This window comes from Bos indicus, chromosome 4, assembly GCF_029378745.1.
Source record: "Bos indicus isolate NIAB-ARS_2022 breed Sahiwal x Tharparkar chromosome 4, NIAB-ARS_B.indTharparkar_mat_pri_1.0, whole genome shotgun sequence".
Classification (NCBI taxonomy): domain Eukaryota; kingdom Metazoa; phylum Chordata; class Mammalia; order Artiodactyla; family Bovidae; genus Bos; species Bos indicus.
Window position 1 is genome coordinate 52242155 of NC_091763.1, and position 23002 is coordinate 52265156.

The 23002-nt window shown below is 39.9% G+C and overlaps 1 protein-coding gene, 1 long non-coding RNA gene and 1 pseudogene across 4 annotated transcripts in view; 2 read left to right on the forward strand and 1 right to left on the reverse strand.

Annotated features, from left to right (window-relative positions):
* The window catches only part of LOC139182710 (uncharacterized), a 266009-nt gene that overhangs the window by 108820 nt on the left and 134187 nt on the right, over positions 1-23002 (forward strand). The window lies entirely within an intron of this gene.
* Positions 4231-13906, forward strand: LOC139182709 (mitochondrial carrier homolog 2-like; annotated as a pseudogene).
* Positions 13477-20928, reverse strand: CAV2 (caveolin 2). Of its 2 annotated transcripts, XM_019958730.2 has the most exons (3): positions 20654-20910; positions 20143-20330; positions 13477-15712 (listed from the first exon to the last, which is right to left on the reverse strand). In XM_019958730.2, exons 1-3 carry the CDS (start codon positions 20801-20803, stop codon positions 15562-15564), a joined length of 489 nt encoding a protein of 162 aa, XP_019814289.1. In that variant the 5' UTR covers positions 20804-20910; the 3' UTR covers positions 13477-15561. The 2 variants fall into 2 exon arrangements, with proteins under 2 accessions (XP_019814289.1, XP_070643899.1); XM_070787798.1 differs by lacking the exon at positions 20143-20330 and having other exon boundaries at positions 20654-20928.

Sequence of the window (23002 nt, forward strand, 5' to 3'; positions counted from 1 at the left end):
GAAGTTGAAACTCCAATAGTTTGGCCACCTGACAGGAAGAACTAACTGACTCATTTGAAAAGACCCTGATGCTGGGAAAGATTGAAGGCAGGAGGAGAAGGATGACAGAGGATGAGATAGTTGGATGGCATCACCGACTCGATAGACATGAGATTGAGCAAGCTCCGAGAGTTGGGTGATGAACAGGGAAGCCTGGCGTGCTGCAGTCCATGGGGTCGCAAAGATTTGGACACGACTGAGCAACTGAATTGAACTGAGAATCTATCTGGTCTTTTTGAATTATAGCAAACCCTTAAATTCCGAATATATAATTTATATAAAAGCTCAGTGGAAGAAAAACCATTTATTTTCACAAATCTATGGGTTGGTTTGGCTGGGTCCCAGCTGGTCTAGATTGGGGTGGCTGGGGCACCTCTGCTTCCCACTGCAGGTCTGTGCTGGCTTTGCTCTGTATGCCTCTCAGCCTCCTGGGACCAGCAAGTTAGTCAGGGCAGCTTCTTCTCAGGCTCTGAGAAGTAACGGAGGCACAAGAGTAAGACAAAATATGCCAGACTTCGAGAAGTCTACACTTGGAGATGACATGCTGACACTTCTGTTCTGTTGGCCATGGCAAGTCACCCAAAGTCAAGGGACTGGCAAATAAATCCCAAGATGAGGCCAAGGCAAGGGTGTGAACGCAGCAAGCTGTGAGGAGGCCAAATCTACATCAACTGTGTGTGGGTCACTAGAGACTGGATTTTGGCTTTCAGTTTTTCAAGTCTTAATCGAATTTCTGAGATATACCCTCTCAATTCAATTCAGTTCAGTCACTCAGTCGTGTTTGACTCCTTGCGACCCCATGAACTGCAGCACGCCCGGCTTCCCTGTCCATCACCAACTCCTGGAGCTTGCTCAGACTCATGTCCATTGAGTCCATGATGCCATCCAACCATCTCATCCTCTGTCGTTCCCTTCTTGTCCCGCCTTCAATCTTTCCCAGCATCAGGGTCATTTTCAATAAGTCAGTTCTTCACATCAGGTGGCCAAAGCATTGGAGTTTCAGCTTCAGTGTCAGTCCTTCCAATGAATATTCAAGACTGATTTCCTTTAGGATGGTCTGGTTGGATCTCCTTGCAGTCCAGGGGACTCTTAAGAGTCTCCTCTAACACCATAGTTCAAAAGCATCAATTCTATATACCCTTTGCTTCTTTTATTTCATTCTCAGAAAGCTTTATGTATTATTTTTAAAATCTATTAAACCATTTGTAACAACAATAACAAAATCTCTTCATCTTAAATGAAGATTTTCTATGTGAAGATTCTTAAATATTGTTGACTGAAAAATATAGTCACAACCTGGAAGTAGAGTTATACTATTTGGTGGGAATGTTTAGGACTCCAAGCCCAGGAGACAGCATTTCAGTAGCTCTGAGAAAACTGCTCCAAGGAGGCAGGAGGCGAAGTCAGGTTATATACAAGTTTGCAGCAGAGGGAGCAGGCGGTCTGAACATCAAAAAGATCAGGTGTCAAGTTAAGGAACTTAGCTTATGTATATGGGTAGATGAACGGCTCTGGGCTCATTGAATTCATTCCTTTCATATATACCTCAGCTATCTGGGGCCAATCCTTGTTCACCTTGCTTCTTGCATTCCCTCAGCTCCTCAGCAGTCACCATGGGGGGTTACAGCATCCCTGGATCGAAGTTTTGGGAGCCCTCACTCACATTTGGAAGCCAGAAATTACTGATGGCTGTGACATTTCTTATTTATTAATATGGCCGGAGATATTTTCATTTCACAATATGATGCTTGACAGAGGGCCTCAGATTGAGGGTCCCAGCAGGTCACAAGGCACATTCTCTTGCCTTAAAGCAGAATATGATTTTCAAGGCAGCTAAGAGTCTACCTTACCTTCAAAAAATTAGACCATCTTATTGTCATTGTCATTATGATTCCTCCAGCCTTAGAACTCAATATGATGATACATGATTTTTCTTTGAAAAAGCAGCAAAATTTTGTTTCTAATAGTAGGTATTCAAAATTTAAAGATTTGTTTTTCTTTTATCAGTCAATTTTTCCTTGAATTTTTCCCCATAAATTACATTAAAAGCAAAATCATAATACAATCTGATTTGTCAGCATATAGGTAAATTTAAATATTGAGAAAATATTGTCTGGAGAGTGTGTAATTTCCTTGGTTCTATCTTGCTGCAACAAAGATTTGAAACAGTGGACCAGTGTTACAGCTCGGTTATGGCTCAGAGTTTTATTCAGCAAACAAGTTCAGTTCAGTTCAGTTGCTCAGTCATGTCCCACTCTTTGCGACCCCATGGACTGCAGCACACCAGGCCTCCCTGTCCATCACCAACTCCTGGAGTTCACTCAAACTCATGTCCATTGAGTTGGTGATGCCATCCAACTATCTCATCCTCTGTCATCCCCTTCTCCTCCTGCCTTCAATCTTTCCCAGCATCAGGGTCTTTTCAAATGAGTCAGTTAGTTCTTCCTGTCAGGTGGCCAAACTATTGGAGTTTCAACTTCAGCATCAGTCCTTCCAATGAATATTCAGGACTGATTTCCTTTAGGATGGTCTGGTTGGATCTCCTTGCAGTCCAAGGGACTCTCAAGAGTCTTCTCTAACACCACAGTTCAAAAGCATCAATTCTTCAGCACTCAGCTTTCTTTGTAGTCCAACTCTTACATCCATACATGACTACTGGAAAAACCATAGCCTTGGATAGTACAACCACGAGGTGTGAGGGCCAGCCGACCCCAAAGGAGAGGCCTCAATCTGTCTTGGCTTCTTCTTTTTATACGTTTTGTTTCCTCCCTGCTGAGCCTGCCCTATGCAAATTGGGCTAGCCAGGAAGGGCGTGTGTTTGTTTCACCTAAGGGTCTCACTCTAGTCCTCAGATTTTCTTTTGTTCCATTTTCCCAGGCTTTTACCTTTCTTTGTCGTTTAGCCACCACCATTTTGGACTCCTTTTCCCTATTCTAACTACCTAACAATACTAAATGTAAGCAAACACAAATCACATTGAATTCTCTTTTTTTTAATGCTTCAAATCCATTTAAAATGCCAGGTTCAGCTCATCATTTCATCATGATGCCATATAAGAAATCAAACTAACTGCGGTGAAATTGAGGGATCTACCTACCTTGACTAATAATTGGATTATAATAGCCCTACTAAAATCATCCTTCTAGCTTTCATTAAAGAGAGGAAAAGTCTTAGTCCAAACACTGACATAATTAAGGAGTAATATAGTTAGAAAGTGTGAGAAGAAATGTAAAAAATACTTGGCTCATTTTTTTTCATCTAGGTAGATTTATGTCAATATAAAATTAATGATAATTGCAATCCTAGCTAATCCAAGATTGGGATTGTTTAATAGCAGGCTTAAGCATAGCCATTTTTCAGAAAAATTTGGGTCAAGGTGTGAGCCAGATTACCATATTACATATAGTTGGGAGAAGTAGAATATTTAGATATGTGGACAATGACTACATTTCCTCCTATTCAAGTGAAACAAAATTCTGATCACTCTTTAGGAAGATGGAAACTCCATAAAATCTTATTCAATGTGTGACCAATTCTCAGAAAACCTAATAAGCCAACAAAATGTATTATAGTATGATTTAATATAATGTCATATATACCTGAGATATTTGGCATTTCATAGTATACTAGTATACTTATACTACATATATACTTATACTAATGTCAGTTCAGTTCAGTCACTCAGTTGTGTCCGACTCTTTGCAACCCCGTGAATTGCAGCATGCCAGGCCTCCCTTTCCATCACCAACTCCTGGAGTTCACTCAGGCTCACGTCCATCGAGTCAGTGATGCCATCCAGCCATCTCATCCTCTGTCGTCCCCTTCTCCTCCTGCCCCCAATTCCTCCCAGCATCAGCGTCTTTTCCAATGAGTCAACTCTTCGCATGAGGTGGAGTTTCAGCTTTAGCATCATTCCTTCCAAAGAACGCTTATACTATATGCTGCTACTGCTAAGTCACTTCAGTCGTGTCCGACTCTGTGCGACCCCATAGACGGTAGCCCACCAGGCTTCCCTGTCCCTGGGATTCTCCAGGCAAGAACACTGGAGTGGGTTGCCATTTCCTTCTCCAATGCATGAAAGTGAAAAGTGAAAGTGAAGTCGCTCAGTCCTGTCCGACTCCTAGCAACCCCATGGACTGCAGCCCACCAGGCCCCTCCATCCATGGGATTTTCCAGGCAAGAGTACTGGAGTGGGGTGCCATCGCCTTCTCCGTGTTATACTATATATAGTATATTTAAACAGCATATGAGAATATTTTATTTTAACAAATAATTTTTATTTAGATTATAATGAAATGATAAAGAATAAAAATGATAGTAGTGCCTAAATATTACCATGAATTTATAAGGAGATATACACAGTAGAACTTCTGTTTTTTTCTTAAGTTAATGTAAATATTTGGGAGGAGTCCTTTACAAAAGCCCTTTGTTTTGTAACCAATCCATCTGGCTTAGTCAGAGCTCCATTATTTAACAAAGGAAACTGTCTTTCCTTTTGGCCCTTTCCCTAGTAAATAAACTATTTACCAGGAGTTGCTTTTACCTGGGGGAAATTTATGTCTACAGCCACTCCCTGTGAGGCAATGATGCTTAATCATAAAATATTTCACTCTTAAAAAGTACATATCAGTTAAAATTGACCATTTATTAAGTGGTCTGGTCTTCATAGAGAACTTCCTTTTACTTACATATTGAGGTTTTTTTCTTTTTCTTTTTTTTTTTTAACCAATTCCAGAGAAAATTTGGGACTGTAACATCAGCTTTTGTACATACTGGAGGATAGGTTTAATTCTGCACTGCTGACTTTTCTGTCAATTAATTTACCTTACTTCAGAGGGAATGTGAATGTGTTTTAAAGCTGATATTGTTACCGAGTGCGAGCTCACTCTGCTTGCCACAGGACAGGCCAATGAATCCGAGAGATGAGGCAAGGAAGAGACCAACTGGGGAGCTGGCAGACCAAGAAGATGGCAGGCTAGCACCTCAAAACAACCATCTTGTAGGAGTCTGGATGCCAGCTTCTTTTGTAGAGTTAGAGGAAAATCAATGAGGAACTAAAGTCAAAAGGTAGAATAGAAGGGGAGAGGCAGTGGGGAAGTAAAGTGCAAGGGTCTTCAGTCTTGCAAAACATCTCCAAAGGAATGGTCAGCCTTTGGAAAGGGTGTGTTAACCTCTTCTATTTGCAGGTGCGTAGGGACAAATTATAAGTGCCAGAAGGCACTGACGACCCACTCCAGTACTCTTGCCTGGAAAATCCCATGGACCTAGGAGTCTGGTAGGCTGCAGTCCAGGGAGTCGATAACAGTCGGACATGACTGAGCGACTTCACTTTCACTTTTCACTTTTCATGCATTGGAGGAGGAAATGGCAACCCACTCCAGTGTTCTTGCCTGGAGAATCCCAGGGATGGGTAGCCTGGTGGGCTGCCGTCTATGGGGTCACACAGAGTTGGACATGACTGATGGGACTTAGCAGCAGCAGGGACAAATTATTTATCTGAGCTGAACAAAGGCAGTTTAGCTTACAGTCAAGCAGAGGGGCAGGGTCCTCTGAGGCAAGCTATTAAGTATGATTATAATCACGTCCCTCGTGGCTCAGCAGGTAAAGAATCCCCTGCAATGTGGGAGATCTGGGTTTGGTCCCTGGGTTGGGAAGATCCCCTGAAGAAGGGAAAGGCTACCCACTCCAGTATTCTGGCCTGGAGAATATTTTTTCCAGGGCTTCCCTGATAGCTCAGTTGGTAAAGAATCCCCCTGCAATGCAGAAGACCCCAGTTCGATTCCTGGGTTGGGAAGATCCGCTAGAGAAGGGATAGGTTACCCACTGCAGTATTCTTGGGCTTTCCTTGTGGCTCAGCTGGTAAAGAATCTGCCTGCAATGTGAGAGACCTGGGTTCAATCCCTGGGTTGGGAAGATCCTCTGGAGAAGGGAAGGGCTACCCACTCCAGTATTCTGGCATGGAAAATTCCAAAGGGGTCACAAAGAGTTGGACATGACCGAGCGACTTTCGTAATAACAAAAGCAATGAAAAACAAATCAAACATTTTCCAACATGGAGTCAGAATTGTCTTCCTCCCTGAAATAATATGGGGGGTTATAGGTATGGGACAGACTGTAGAATCTTTTCAGAAGGCCAAGTAATCTCTCTTTCAATTTATTCTTTCCTCTGACTGACAGCTACTTTATTTTCACCTCTCTCCATGTCTTACTCAAGTTAGTGACTAGGATCTTGCTACTCAAAAGGACCTGCAGCATCCAGGTACAAATCTGAATCTCAGGTCCAATTTCCAGATTTACTGAGACAGAATCTGCTTTTTAACAAGATATCCAGGTAATTCATGTGCACATTAAACTTTGAAAAGCAGTGATCTAGGGGAAACTTGAAAATGCTTATTTTCTCAATGTGTTTTAAAAGGCAGAAGTTGGGCAGCGAGACGTAAGTTGGTGAGTACGTGGGTGTGTATGAGATTGGGCCAGTGAAGCTGGTGGCCTTGGCATGTGATATCAGGCTGGCTCTGTTGCTTGGTGGCTCTGTCTGTCAGCGAGTGCCATATTGTTGGACTTGGCCAGTCACGGGCTACTCTGTTCCGATTTCTGTTCCAGCTGCTTATGTGTGTGAAGGTGCTCAAGCAGGTGGGATATGAGCCTCTAACTCCAGCAATAGGACAAATATTTTGGGGCAGCAAGCATGTCAGCTTCCTGGTCTGTTTTGTTATGCTCAGCACATTGTGAACATCTACGGGCAGCATAGGTTGTTCACAGGCTTAACTCCAAGACTGTTCAGGAATCCTTGGAACTGTGGTCCATGGTAAAGTTTTACAGAATTACCAGAAGTGTAACAGGGTTGAGGAGTCAGGATCTGGAAACATAGAGAAAGAAGTTTCATCTTCCTTTGACAGAGTTATCAAGGAGACCGCTTGAAAGAGTGCATTGTGCTATTGCTCTCATCACACATCCCTTTCACATGATCACTCTGAGTTCTATGGTACAATTCATTGGGAGAGAATCCAAGTATTATAGATTTTGTGACTCCATAGTAATTGTCTACTAGGAAGAGGACATCCTAGGATTTTTTGCAGATCTTATTCCTCACCTCCTAGGTGACATCGTTTCTTTGTGGCTCTGTAACTCACTGGTCTACCTCATCAGTGTCCATGCGTTGGCCAGTGGAGTTTCCACCATGAATGAAATGAAGAGTTGGTTCCTAGTTGTCACATGATTTTTTTCCAGTATATTTACATATTCCTTTATGCTTGTCTATAGTCTTATGACTGTCAACAGCTGTGGACTTGCTCATGGATGCCCTCCTTATCCCCTAATATATACTTCTTATTTATATGGCTGGTACATGCTACAAAAAAGGGGATATATTAGCCAAGAAATAACGTGTCTTTTCCAGAAGTTCCCCTTTGGGAAGACTTATTGTTGTGATCCAAGAATGTTAATTTGAAGATGTAGGGCAAGGACAGTGACATTTCTATAGTCCCAGATGCACAGAAATACGGGAGAGAGTGTTGATTTCTATAAAGTGTGGCATATTTTTTTAATAATTAATCTTGAGAAAATGAATAAAAATGGCAGACATTATGTCAGCAAATAAACAAAAAAGCCAAAAAAAAAAAGAAAGTCCTCTCCTGAGTAAGAACCACGAATGAAGAAAAACCTTCAAAAATATGTACATAGAAGAGCCTATACATCATAATGGAAAGAGCAATAGAAAGGCATCCTGGATGACTTAACAGGGAATCCCAACTCTGAAAAGGAAGTGACATACTGTTAGAGAAATATTTGTAAGCAAATTGAAGGAAACATCATTTAAGGGGGAACCCGACAGGCTACATTTGCCAAGTTGCTTGCAGGGAACTGGCAGTTCTTTCCATTTCTATAAACTGAAGGCTTCTTGGAATGTGAAATCAAGAATTATAAACTGGGCGGCAGCCAAGATGAGGTTTTTTGTTGTTGTTGGTTTTTTTTTCCCCCTGCTTGTTTGTTGATGGTTTTTGCTACAAAAAGAGTTGAACTGTTTTAAGTTCTCCCATTTTGTGCTAAGTCGCTTAGTCCTATCCGACTCTTTGCGACATTATGGACTGTAGCCCATCAGGCTCCCCTGTCCATGGGATTTTCCAGGCAGAATATTGGAGTGGGTTGCCATGCCCTCCTCCTGGGGGTCTTCCCAATCCAGGGATCAAACCTGTGTCTCTTATCAAACCTTGCATTGGCAGATAGGTTCTTTACCGCTAGCACCACCTGGAAAGCCAAAGTTCTGCCATTAGCCAGACCCAAAACACATTGACTGTGATGAGAGGTGAGGCAGACCAATCTTTAACTGTACAAGGAGACAGAGCAGTTTCTTAGGGAAGGCTTCAAGGTAGCCCAAACCCATCCTGCACTAGAAGTGTGTCATGCTGGGCCAGCTTCACAGAAGACTTTAAGACTGGGAGGACTTTCCCTTTCCAATTCTGAATACTTCTTCAACTCTAAGAATCATGAAATTATGGAAATCTTTATGTGAATCCCTAGTTCATCACGCATGATAAAGACTGCCTGCATCTGACCTGTCTCATCATTCTCAAAGTTCTTTCAGGAAAAAATATTTTAAGATCTTCTTTTTGCCATTTCCCCTTGTTGAATATATTTAGGATCACAATTCTTTTTATGTGTGTCTACTCCAATGAAATTATCACTTTGGATGACTTCATTTAGACTTTCTCTCAGAAAAAAGATAGTTTAATAAAGGAATTTTTGTACAATATTTTTCATCTTTTAGGTGGCTCTTTAATTACCTTTCGACTTAATAATGCCAACAACTCTGTCTCTTTTTCAGGGGTCTGTTTTCAAATTTATGATTATCATAGGATCTTCCTCTTGCCTAAATAAAATATATATAAATAATTCAGTTAATTGCTCACTTGTTTTTTCTACATGATGAAAAAAGTTTTTTGGTGCTTTATTTCCAATGTTTTGATCATGGCCCTCCCTCACCCCTTCTGCCCTCTTCATGGCCCCTTCATGCAGAGGATCCCATGAAATTGATTGACTATGCTAGATGCTCTGAGGTGATTTTAGTTTAGTTTATATTCCCAAACCCTACATAATGTGTGCTATTCCTGTTACTGCTTCAACAAGGTCATACCTAAACTGGAGAGGAAGGCTTGCTTGCATCTTATGCTTCTTTTTCTTATATATTCCACTGACTTTTATATATTCCATGACATTTCATTTTCCATATTGCTGCCTATTTTGATATTGACTTTGTGAGGAAATATGTGTGTAATCTTAATCAGTGATTAAGTGACTGAACTCCAGTGTCAGATTCTCTTGGTTTAAATTTTGACTTCTGTGTGATCTAGGGAAAATTGTTCAACTTATCATCTGAAAAATGATAATAGAACTTATATTATAGAGTTATTGTGCAAATTAAATAAATGCCCATGAATGCATGCTCAGTCACTTCCATGAAATTCTCCAAGCAAGAATACTGAAGGAGGTTGCCATGCTCTCCCCCAGAGGATCTTCCTGACCCAGGGATTGAACCCACATCTCTTCCATCTCCTGCATTGGCAGGGGGATTCATTACCATTGAGCCATCTGAGAAAGTGTAAGTAGCTCAGTTGTGTCCGACTCTGTGATCCCATGGACTGTAGTCTGCAAGCCAACTGGGAAGCCTCAAATAACCTCCAGCAGGTAATAAATGCTCAACAAATGGAACTATTATTTGTACCAGAAATCAGGATTCTCCCACTGTTGTAATGTATGAAGGATTCCAACCAGTTTCCTTCTCGGTAAACGAAACATGTTATCCTTGCCGCCTGCCTCCCTGGGAAATGGTGTTTATCCCTGCAGCTTTCCAAATGTCTCCTTGTTTCACTGCCCCAGTTAGCTGAGCCAGCCCTTGGCTGGAACTTATATGTGATTCAGTTAGAGGCAGGTCCTGCCTCCTGCCCTTTTCTCCCCTTTTGTTACTGGCAGGTGCTTGATGACAAGTTACTCAGAGGCAGGGAGAGAAAAGAATGCTCCAAAGATGACCTGTAGCTCCTATCTCTTCCTGCTCCGTTTATGTCTGGGAGAAATATTTGCCCTTGGTTACGTGCTCTTTCCCACTATGAGTCATGTCTCTTCCTTTCTCTCTTCTCCACCCCTACCTTTTCCTATAATGGCAAAACGACTTCTCCAGCTGTGCAGCCAAGCCAAATGACAAACACGTCCAAGTGCAGGCGGATAGGTGTCTGTCCTATTTTTGGATAAATGTTGAAGTGGTGTCCTCTGATTTCTCTGACTGCTGCCTGGTCTTTGCCACAGATACATGGCAACAGTCAAAAGCACAGAGAGGTGAGGTGGGAGAGAGACAGATGGTCACAAGTTGTAGTACAGTTTTTATTTTAACTTTTGCCATTGTCTTTAGGGTACAGGGTTCTAGGAGAGCCCTCATGCCCCCTACCAGGGCCCTTTTCATTTAAGAAGACATAAGTAACTTTTCTTTGTGGTCTTAACTGACTTCAGCTCCTTCCACTCAGTTCAGTTTCCTTTGACCCAATTCCATTGACTAGGGGTTTGAACAGAGGTTTCCAGAAACAAATCTGTGAAGGGTGAAGATTGTGTCATTGGAACCTCCTGTTTCCCCTTTTCTGTCTTGATTTTCTCTTTGGTGGGGTGTCTTTTAATCAGTGTTGGATGCTCTCAAGTGTCACCCCACTCAAGGCCCTCCTGCTCAGGTCCCTTACATAGTTTTCATCATTCTTTTTTTCAGATCATCCATTCACATTGAAGTAATGGATGTCTACTAATAGATTGAAATGTTACCTCACCCACAGCTACCTTTCATTTAAACAAGCATCACAGTGTAAAGTTTCAGAGGTGGCAGTTCAGATATAGTTTGAAGAAAGAAGCTGAAGAGTGGGTACAAAAATGATTTAAAAATACAACAGGGTGCATTCTTTTGCTTATTTGGCTATTTGGGGGTTAACAGGGAAGAGAAATTGGGAAGATTAGATATGGAAGTCCAAACTATTTTTACTCCTAAGAAGTATAACCTGAATATTTAGTATATCCTTATCCTTTGCTCCATCCTGCTTCAAATCCTTCTCTTGTCTTCTCTGTATACATATATACCTTGAAGGAAGGAATATACCAAATTCTGATCTATGATAAGTTGCAGTAGTAGTCTTAATTTTTCATCACAGCACTACCTATTTTTTATCTTAAAGTAATATGTAACCATGTAAAAATTCTTTAAACTCTTGTTATCTTAAGTAAACATTCAAAAATGATAAGATTGCAAGCTACAGAAACCAAGCTATCATTTATGTGATTTCTCCACTATGCTATTTATTTTGTCCTGGATTCAAATGAGACAGTGTATGAGACTGTGTTTTCTAAAATGTAAAATTCTATAAAAATAATATTTTAGTATTATAAATTTCAAAATGGGAAATAGGGTAGTAAAAGAAATAGCAACTTTCTAAAATGCCTGAGAGAATGGTTCCTAACCAGTTTCTGTGTATTAATACTAGCATTTCCTACCCTGGAAGATGTGAAAATAAATTTCAGAAAAGAGAATTGAGAGTAGACAGGCATTACCCTGAAGGATGAAATATACTTGATGCACTTTACATATATTTTAATTTTCCTAACTTAATAGCTTATGAGTGAGAAAAATGGTGAGAAGGAACATCTTATTAGGATCAGTACTTTTCAAACTCCTCACTCAAATGAAGAAAATTATAATGTCAAAATGTGATTTTCACTCCAGCTCAGCAGTCATCCCAAATTTTCTTCAATTATATTTTCATGTAGCCATTCATTCAGAAAATATTGATTGAGCTTGTTAAGTGCTTGGCACCATTTTAGAATCCCAGAAAACAATAATGAAGTCACATTTTGGTTCTCAAAGACCTAACCAGCAGTCTAATGGGGTTAGGTAGCAGGCATAGTTTTACCATGTGGCAAGTGATAATAGGGGTTCTTACAAGATTTTATATGAAAACATAGAAGAGGCATTAATGTGAAGGAGTTTTGGAAACAGCAGGGGTTAGCACAGGCCGAGGGAGAGTGAGGCTGCCATGGAGACAGGGGAGGGATGGGCACTTCAGTGAGTGTTCAGAAGAGAGTTGCTGAAGACCATGTGTGGATGGTGAAGGCCTTGTGAACACTGCTGAAGAGTTTGGATTTTATTATAAGGGCAATGACATGTAATTGGTAATTTACACAGGGGAGGGGCATGGAATCTTGATGAGATCACTTCTTTTTTGAAGGGGAACATGGATTGGAAAAGATCATATTGAAACTGGGAGTGAGACCAGTTAGGAGGCTATAGCAACTAGACAGGCAAAAGAAGATAGCAATGATCATGGTGGTGTGACAGTAACGTTAGAAAAAAAAAAAAAATCTACAAATAAAATAATTGTAATTAATTTAAAACATAGGGTAACATATTATTAGGGGGGAAACTTCACAATGATGGAGACAGAATTGTCATAAATCTAGGAATCCCTGTCATGAAAATCAAAGTCTCAGTCAACTTAACTGTGCGTTAATTCCTGTATTTATAGAATGCCAGTCCTTTGTTAGAAAATTCATGAATTTAAAAATCAATTTAAAAAAAATTCCTGGACTGAACAGCATGATTGCATATATATAGCCAATCTTCATTCTATGGAAGTCACAGAAAACAAGAAGATGGGAAGCTCCTAAGAGATCCTTGAGTCCAATCCTCTCATTAAAAGTAGGAAACTGAGACCTTGAGATGAAACCATTTGCAGGAACTGACATACCTCAGTAATGGCAGTACTGAGATAGGCATCCAGATGCCTGACCTGGAGGGCAGGGCTCTTTTCACTTAAGTCCAACAATTTCCCAAGAAAATGATTTAAGTAAATTCATGGGATGTAGACAACTACTGAAAAGGACTTCTAAATTCTCCACATTTTTAAAGAGCATTTTGCAAAGCAAAACACATACTTTATTATTGGAGGTAGGTCATTTTTCCAGATTAACTCACAACAGGAAAATCTATGCCAATATCAGCAGCTACTCTTCACATACTAACTTTCCAAAAATAATTTTGGACTCTGGTCTGGTACTAGTATCCAAATACATGTGATTTATATTGTTTTACTTTCTTATTTAAAAAAATTGAAAACAGAAATATGAGTTTATTTAGGATTAGCAAGAGACTATTTCATGAAGAATATGAAGTATAGTTGGTTTAAGAACATGCTATTCTATCATATTCATCAAGTGATAGAAAAACTTATAGGGAACCTCTTAAGTGCTGGGAAAATAAAAAAAATTACCAATCATGTAATTTTTTACAAATAAATTCCAGAATAAGCAATAACTCATGTATGTTTACCTATTATAAGTTTTTAATAAGGAAAAATTAGTTTGAAAAGGTTCTTTATTGATGAACTTGATATGTAATAAAAGCAATAAACACACTTTATAAGTTTTAAAAAGTTTATTATAGATACTGGGAAAGTCCCACCATCACCCACCTCTTCCCCACTCACAAATAAAAGAACCAACATATTTGTACATGAAACCTAGGTCCACTTGGTACAAAATTTCAGTCTCTGAAATAAAATAGTTAATGACAAATCTCAATAAAAAGTGATTTTGAAGATGATCAATGCTACTCAGAAATAAGAAAATCATATAGTCTACTTGTTACAAGTTGATAGGTTTTTTTTTATGTGACTATGTATGTATATTTTGGCTTTAAAACTTGCCAATTTGAAAAAACTTGCTATTTGAAAAGATAGAAGCCATGATTTATTTAAATAGATATTTTATTAATCAAATACTTTTGCTCAAATGACATATCCAAATATGTTTTAAAAACATCTTAAATATAAGGTATAACTATAAAGTCATGAGACTGATTGACCTTTTTGACTAACATAGTAATATCCATATTGTCAAATGAGAAATAATGCTGTAATGATCATGAGAGTGTTTTCTAATGATGCTACAATGACCTAAGACAGTTTTGAAAAAATCTCTTTGTAGCTACCTTCAAAAGGATATAAGCTTCATAATTTAATCATTCATTTGCTTGGTTCCCCAGTAGAATTCCAGTTCAATCATCCTTTATATTCACCAGTCTTAGAAACTTGGGAAAATAAAATTAATTGTCACTGAATGAGGAGTTGTCATCTATGAAACTATTTAAAGGAATGTTAATCTAAGTTCTGATAGTAATTCTGAAATTTGAGCATTGACACACTTTTAGGGTGTGTAAATTATAGTTAACCACTCACATTATAGACAGCTTTTATGTAGGCCTATTATTTTAGAATAGAGATTTTTAAAACAACAGTGACTCATAACACTGAAATAGGACTCTACAGTTCAAAAATAATAAGAATAATTTTATACTGTGCAGTAAAACTTATATTAGATAATATCTTGAAAGTTTGTAGCTATTACTTTTTAATTTATATATACATAGCTCAGTAGCACGGACCCAATAAGTTAACAACTTTGCTGAAGTTAATACATGAATTACTGTAGCTGAAATTGTACTTAAGTATCAGAAATAGCCATTATTTTAAATGTTATTTAATAGCACCAATATTACTTGAAGGTAAAGAGAAACAATAAGAATGCAGAATACAGGATTAATTTTTAACTACAAGACAGAAATAATCTCTTAGATGAAATATCAGTTAGGTTTGTATTAAGATCACAGCCAGATAAACATTAGCCATGAAACATTTCAGGATTTCACTTGGAAGAGTAAGAAAGAAAAGCCTTGTATATCTCTCTTTTACATTCAATTACCAAAGAAGATGCATATGCTTATGTAATCTGGACAGTGCAATCTCACCAATGAAGTTCCTTATGGAAGATACATTTACTCCTTCTATATATTAGTACAAGATAACAAATATAAAGTGTGCTTTAAAACAATCTGATTAGGGCAACATTTACAATAACTACAAAATATACAGTAGATTGAAACCTCTTGTTAAATATACCTGTAAGTTAACAATACCCTATTTAAAGGAACATGTTTTCATGAATCTATTTTCACATTTATTTGAGAGCCCCTATCATTACTTTTGTAGGATCTTTGTATTATCTTATCTCTAAGTATCCCCATGACTTTATCTGCAAAGGTTTTAAAAAGTATTACTTCCAGAGTAAAAAAATAGGAAATTCCATATTTTTATGAGCAGTTGTACACAAAACTATTGTAGTGTTTGAGAGAAATATCCCTTGATCATTACAGATTCATCATTATAAAATGCATACCTTTGTACTAAAGAAAAAACTGCCTGCCTTTAAAATTAATTGTTGCCTGCTGAATAATTCTGATTATAAAGTTAGATACGAAATCCTTGGCTTTTAATTAGAAAAGCATTATTTGAAAAGATCTGCCAATAAACATTCTACATGTGGTTGCCCATCTTAATAGCTTTCTTAATTTGAACAGTTGGGGAATTAACAGAACAGTAGTGCTTTTATGTTATAAAAACAAGTATTACAGTATCCAGATCTCTGGACCTGGGGCCCAAGTATTCAATCGTGGCTCAGTTGCAGGCTGACAGAAGAGAAGCTGCGTCCTATGCTCGTACACAATGGGGCAATGACAACATCTGTCACACTCTTCCATATTGTCTGCACTGAAGGCAGGACCATTAGGCAGGTCTTTACAAAAGGCATTATAATCCTGGAACGGAGGAAGAGAGATACGTAAGGATTACTGGTGTTTCCAAATAAGGCTGCTGACTCTTGCACATGCATGAAAAGATATAACAGTGGCCCAATTCACCTAAGCCAGGTTGAGCATTTGAAACAAATGAACAGTTACCTACATTGTGATAAGATACACAGAAAATATGTTTAAAAAAATAAACAGGCATGTACGTGATCAACACCAATATTATTTCTATTGGTAGCAGGCAATTTAAAATAGTAAAGCAAAATTAACCAAAACAGTAAATTTATTTACTTGATCTCTGGCCCTAAATATTAACCTGCCTAAATCTTCTTATTTCTCTGAATTTCCACTTCCTGGTAGCTTTTCCTGTTGTCTTCCCTCCCCATTGGACCACGCTAGGTTGGATACTCCTTTTTTGTGTTTCTGAAGTACTGAAAAAAATTTCTTAATTCTCAAATTTATCAAAAGATATCATAGATGATTATATCTCTCTTTCGTATTAGAATGTAAGCTTTTAAGCGAGGATATCCTTTACCCTTGGTAAACATTTTAACTGAAGTGAATTTAACATTCTCTTATGCTTTATATTATTAATTTTTCATAGTAATTACGCACACTGAAAAGAGTTGTGTAATGTAGCTAAAAGAGCCCTGCAATTATGTCAGAATTCTTAGACAAGAAGAACTCGAATATCCTGAATTTATTTTTTCTGTATGCCTTTTCTTAAAGTAACTTCATATTTTCATATTCCTCAGGTTGGTGAAGTTTTTCAGTAATCCTCTGCATAATGTTCTTTGTCACAGTAGTGCTTTTTGGGCACAAAAGTATTTGTGAACTCTCAGGCATTGCTGGAGGGCTTCAGTAGAATTTTTATTATTACTTGGGTGGGCACAAAGAAGTGAGGTTGATTTTCTTGGTTTCCTATTCAACAGTGACTTAAATAAAGGTCTGTTGTATTTAGCCAAAAATGAAGAGGAGATCAGGCATTTGTCTGATTTAGAGATATTTTTAAACTATTGAATTATTCATATGGACTTTCTACAAAAATTATATTTATCTTGTGTTTTTTTCCCAAGTGCTTAAGATTTGAAGCATTTTTTTTAAAAAGAAAATTAATTACTAGGTGTTTTAGAGCTAAATGGTTGAATAGAAACCTGAATGATGGTAACTTTTGACTTCTTATCCCATTATGTTTCTCACTTGATGTGTGGCTTTGGGCAATTCCCTCCAAATTAATGTAAGAACAGGAAATCTTAGAAAGCAGCTATCAGGCTTACCACTTACTATGCATCTCTGATATGTCCATATGATGCAGCCACTATGATGAACAATAAATAGAACTATTTTGAAGGCAGAATATATAATAAAAACAATTATGACAAAATAATCTCAAATTGACTTGTTTAGATTGGAAAGCTTCCTAACCAAATTCACTTCCCTCAGAATATAATGCATTTTCCATTCTTTCTTAGGCTGAGAAATTTTCTAACCTCTAGTGCCTTAGATCTCCATGTCCTAAGAGGGAATTAAGCACAGGACAAAAGTGTAGTTGCCCACATTTGAGGACTCAGTTCACAGGATTTTAACTTCATTTTCTTCAAGTTGTTCTCTCACTTTGGATCAGAGGATCCAATGATTCTTTGACAACAAACTTAAATTGTGTTCTAACATCCCAGCTGGTTCCCTTTCTGAAACTCCAGGCAATATGGAGTGACCCACAACTTCGTTCAGGCTCAGCGTCAGCCTTAATAGTGTCAGCCTCAGTGTCAGGCTCAGTCGTTTCTTAAACACATTTTATAATTAGCAACATTATATATTCATCCACTGGACAATAAATCCGTGAGAACTGGGACTTTTGTTTAGCTTTGTATTTATAGTGTCACACAGATTGCCTTGTCACAGCAGTTAGCTATATTAAAACCTTCTGGGAAATGAGACTGTTACTACTGCATTTCTATCAGTTAGATTATATATTTGAATTACGTTCAAGCAAAAATAAAAGGCAGAGGGGTTCAAGTTACATTTCTTTGATATGATACACTTATGACCTGTGGTTGTCAAATGGCATACAGATTCAAACCAGTCTCTGATATGAACTCAAACCAATTCACCTGTTCCTAATGTCCTATACTTCTGGCCTAGGATCCAACATCATCAGACTGAGTTGTGAGTGCTTTGTTGTTGTTTGTTTAATCTAAAGTCAGATCCATTGTGACCATGGAGTGTGGTTCAAAGAGCTTATAACTGCATATTTTCATAGCCTTGACCACCAAAAAATAAGGTTTTAAAATGTTTGCTCTTCTATGAGACTTTTCCTTGATCTGGTCTTATCGTGTCATGGGAATGTAATCCATTAATAATAAACCTATTTTATCAAGGTATAAACTAACTTCTAAACATTTTTGTTTGAAGTCACTCCTCTACTTGCAATCACAGCTGCCTGATGACATATGTATGACAGTTAAATATTAATGTGCCAACATGAAAGTAATTTGAAAAATAAGTTGAAGTTAAATAATACAGTTTCTGTGGTTGGAAAAAAAGTGGTTTGATGATTCTCTGCTGGAAGCACCACACCAAAAATATCTCCCATTCTTAGGAGAGCCAGGTGGAGAGAAGCATCATTTGGTTAATTGTAGTTTTACTTACATCTCACTACCATTTGGTAAATAAAAACCCTTTTGTTATCAATTATTCCACAAGTGCTTTACGAAAGCCTAGCTTTTTTGACTGGCAGTCTGTATTTCCAAATAGTTCCATAGCCAGCATTTCATAATATACCATGTGGTCACTCAGTTTTTCACATTTTGGAGAGTGAGAAAATGGACATAGAGGTTACGTGACTGGTTTTATTCAAAAGATGTGCTGATTTGTGCTAATATCTAAATATGACCTGATTGTAAATCTGGCCTTTGAGGATCTATTCATGTAAAAAAGGCAAAGATTTTCATTCTTCTTAGTAGTTTTTTGACACTTTCAATATCGTTTGTTTACAGCTTTCAGTTATCAAATTACATTGATGTTTGTCATTTTTAATATCATAAATTGCTAATTTTAATCTCATAATTTTTAATCTCATTAAATTTAATCTCATAAGTTTAGTGAACTTCAATTTATCCCTAAAAAGTCTTTTAAACTCTTTTCTTTCTACAAAGCCTTCCCTGTGTTTCCCTCCCCCACCGATTTAGCTGTTTCCCTCAGCAGCTACCTCTGTACCTAGCCAGTTTCCCTGATGTGCTGTGAGTTAAGCTGAAGGCAGATCTTGCCTTATTCATCTTGCCGCATTCATCCTGGGCCCAGTACCCAGCGCAAACTCAGTACTCAATAAATTTTCTTAGTTGAACTAACCAGCTAGCTAACTGACTAAAGAAATTAATTCAGATGGTAAAGGCAAATGGAGAACAATTTCATAACTTCTAACAATGAACACAACATATATTAGGGTGTGGTATTACCATATAAAATGATTAAGAAAAAGATATGGCGGCATCAAGGGTTATGTATTTCTCCAGGACTGCCCTAAAAGACAAGATTCACAATTGTTGCCATACCAGGGATAATCTGAATGCTCTTCCTCTCAGAATAAAGTGGACATCTTTTAAAACAACAATAACACAATTTATAGGTCAAATATGACATTTCCTTTAAAAATTTTTAATGCTTAAAAATGTTCTCTGAAGCTTTATGATACATTTTTTGTGTGAAGAAAGTTACTCAAAACATCCTAAAATGTCCAATAGGTTTCTATATTTATTTTCCCTTTAATGCCCTAGATGCCACTTCTATTGGGGCTTTAGAGGTGAAAAAGTAACTTGGAAGCCTTCTCATTGTCATTATCTGTAGTTTGAATTTTCACTCATTTGTGCTGGGAGCCTGTACACCTTAATTGCACACACCTTGCATCTTCTCTGGTCTTATCCTTGCCATTTGCCAGTGGCAGGCTTGGAGCAACCCCTCCATAGCACTGCTTAACCAGGTCTGACATCCCTCTGCAATGATATTGTCGTTAGCATTCTGTTCAGAGATCACTTTTGTTTTACCCCAAACACAGGTGGTGACTGAATGAAAGGTGATGAAAGAAGTAAGAGCCTTGCCCAGAACCAGAGGCACAAGTCAAAACAGGGCCCTAGGAGAGCGCAGCCTGTGGCAGGAAGCATGGCCTCCAGATCTCCACCTCCACAATCAGCTGGGCCTTAGCACTGGAGGGAAAATCACACCCGAGGACAGAGGGACATACCTTCTTCTGTTTTTAAGTCCTAACCCTACCTACAAATCTATCGAAGCACACTGCCTTTCAAGGTCTCCTAGTTCCTGCTACTAGGTTGGGAAATGATGCACATTCTTCTGCCCAGCTGGAAGAAGGGGAGGGCAGGGGGCAGGTGGCAAAGAACATTCCGACGTCTCAGAAAGCTGGCCCATCCCAGTGTGCCCCTTCTCACCAGATATGCAGACAGCTGAGGGTGGCAAAGAGAATTCCCGCAGCGAAAGCCAAGGGAATAGCCAGGAACACCGTCAGGAACTTGTAGATCACATATTTGCTCATTTCAAATAGAGCGTGGCTGCAGATCCACACTTTGTCAAAGGAGTGCGTAGACACTGGCTCTGCAATCACATCCTCGAATCCCACCTGCGGAGACAAGACTCGGGGATCCTGAACTGTCATCCAACCTGCCTCACCAGGAACCAGGAGTACTCAAGAAAGATAGAATTGACTGGGATGCCCCACCTTCTCTTAGGGTCACGGTGCGAGCACAAGAATTTGGTTACAAATTCCTGGCTACGTACGCGGCCCCGCGGCGAGAATCTGGGCCCCAGACCCTGCGGGGCTGACCCAGTGGCAAGTGTGGGAGTTGGGGTCGGAGCAGGGTAGAGGAGGCACCCTCATCTCAGGCCTTGGCGGGGGTTCTGGGACGCCCTCAAACCCAGGGGAGGGCCCGCCCTGGGCTTCACCTTGAGATGCGAGTTGAGCCTGTGGGGATCTCGGTCGCTGCCTGGGTCCACGAACTTGTCGGGGTCTGCGTAATCGACGCTGCTGTGGCGGCTGTAGGAGTCGTCGTCCATGAAGAGCTGGACATCCGCCTTCTCGGTCTCCAGCCCCATCGCGGCGCTTGGTGAGCGGTGGATGCAGCCGGGCTGGTGCGGCGCGGCTCCGGGCCCGCGCGGCTTCCCCTTCCCGTCGTGCCCGGCCCCGCCCCGCCTCGCCTCGCCCAGCGCGGCCCGGGCGGCGGCTGCTTCCCGCTGCTGGCTCCTGTTACCCGGCCCGCGAGACCCTAGTCCCGCCCCGCGGCCGGGCGAAGGGGCGGGGACCGAACTCAGCCTGCTAGGTGACTCCGGTCCCGCACACCCCGCCGCCTCTTCCTGGCTGGGTCCCAGTCCGGCCGCAGGCCAGGAGAGGTATTAGGGGGATGTCCCAATCAGGCAGATCCCGGCCTGCTCAGGTGGGCGAAGCGTCTGTCGGGGATGAGGACCCGAATTCCGCCCACAGAGGGGCTGGAAGGATTTTGGGGTCACGTTGCACGACACTCAGAACTGGATGCCTAAGAGCCAGCATGTTGACAAGAAAATAGACACCCTGGAGGGAGGCAGCTTGGTGGTTAAGAGCGTAGGGGTATCGAGTAGGAAGGTCTTTCTTAACTTGCACTGTGCCGTTTATGTTTGTGCTCTGGAGCAAAGTACCAAGCTTCTTGGACCTCAGCTGCCTCCTTGTAAAATGGGAGCTGGGTCAGGGCTGCCTGCTTCACAGCGTTGTTGCATGAGAATGAAATGAGGCAACCCAAGTAAAACTCTTACGGGGTCCCTACACAGCGTCCACTTTCATCCAACATTGTTACTGCTGCACCGTGAGATAAGAAGCCATAACACACCTGATTGCCAGGCGCTCCTGCAAGTGCCAGGGGACCTTGCAAGTGCTTCAGCTATTCAGTTATCCCAGGCCCATAGAGTAGGTGAGTCTGCTGGAGGCCGCATCTGAACATGGAATTGGGTACCTAAGCCTCCTGCCCCTACAGGTGTATACCTTCAGACCATGATGGGAGATCTGATTTCTCTCTCTCTCTCCCCCAATTATAACTTACTTTTCCTTTGGATCAGATCCTGTTGAAAGATTTCAGATTTCTCTAAAATGCACTCACATCTTCACTACCTTGTAGGAACCATGTAAACAAACCACTATCATAAAGCCACATTGCAGTAGATGAACCAGCCTGTGAACTACTCACACAAATGCTTTTGGAAGGGAGGCACTTGCATGTTCATAAAGGATTTAAGATATGAGATGAGGAAAAGTACTGAATGAAAATTTGCCAAAAGCAAAATAATGGTTCCCAGACCTGAGGGGGTGCCTATAGCTTGCTCAGAGCGTAAGACTCAGTAGGCATCTGATAGGTATTGCTGAATACAGTGCATTTGGAACTCTCAGCACATATCAAATGCCCTTGTGTGAACTGAATTTGAAGAATTACTTCTGAATGAAAAAGACTATTTTTTTAAACAAAATTTACAAAAAAACAGCAGAATCTATCTGCACTGGAAAAATACTCTGGAGCCAAAACTCAATAGTCTAATAGTTAAATAAAAAATTTACCTACAGGGCTTCCCTGGTGGCTCAGACAGTAAAGAATCTTCCCGTGATGCAGGAGACCCAGGTTTGATCCCTGGTCAGGAATATCTCCTTGTGAAGGGAATGGCTACCCACTGTAGTATTCTTGCCTGGAAAATCCCATGGACAAAGGAGCCTGGCAGGTTAAAGTCCATGGGGTTGCAAAAAGTCAGACCAGACTGAGCTACTAACACTTATGGATGGCAGTGCTGTTACACCGTAGAGTGTTACATGGTTGAGTCTCCTGCAATCTGTGCCCCTTCTCTCCCAGAGGTAGTTCTGCTTGCCCATTACCTTATTTTTTACTTTCTTTCCCAATTTTATCGATGTTCAATTAATTCCAGAATGATAGCTTAGACATTCTACTTATTGGGTTTTCTATATTTCTCGACCTCCTCCATTCACCAAAGCAGACTTGACTCTGAGAGTTGGGATTTTTATCGAATTGTTGCTGAACAACTGTTTATCGAAGTGAATAGAAAGCATTATAGAAAATGTTAATCCTTAAGGAAATCCATTATATCAATTACCAGGAAAAAGAAGAGCTTACAGTGCCATAACGTTTTGTACAAATTTATTTCCCTCAAACTTGAAATTCCAGATTTCAAGATGTTTCATCCAAAGAAAAAAGTCACTCCCATCATGCTAGAGTGGGCTTAGGCAGTGGCTGGACATCTTGCATTAAGACTTCTTTCCTTATC

Bases quoted from the DNA above. Each gene is read 5' to 3' on its own strand.
- CAV2 (XM_019958730.2), bottom strand. From the start codon at position 20,803: ATGGGGCTGGAGACCGAGAAGGCGGATGTCCAGCTCTTCATGGACGAC. The intron at 20,331-20,653 runs GTGAAGCCCAGG...TTGTCTCCGCAG, and splicing joins GGCTCAACTCGCATCTCAAG to GTGGGATTCGAGGATGTGAT. The intron at 15,713-20,142 runs GTGAGAAGGGGC...CCTCCGTTCCAG, and splicing joins CTCAGCTGTCTGCATATCTG to GATTATAATGCCTTTTGTAA.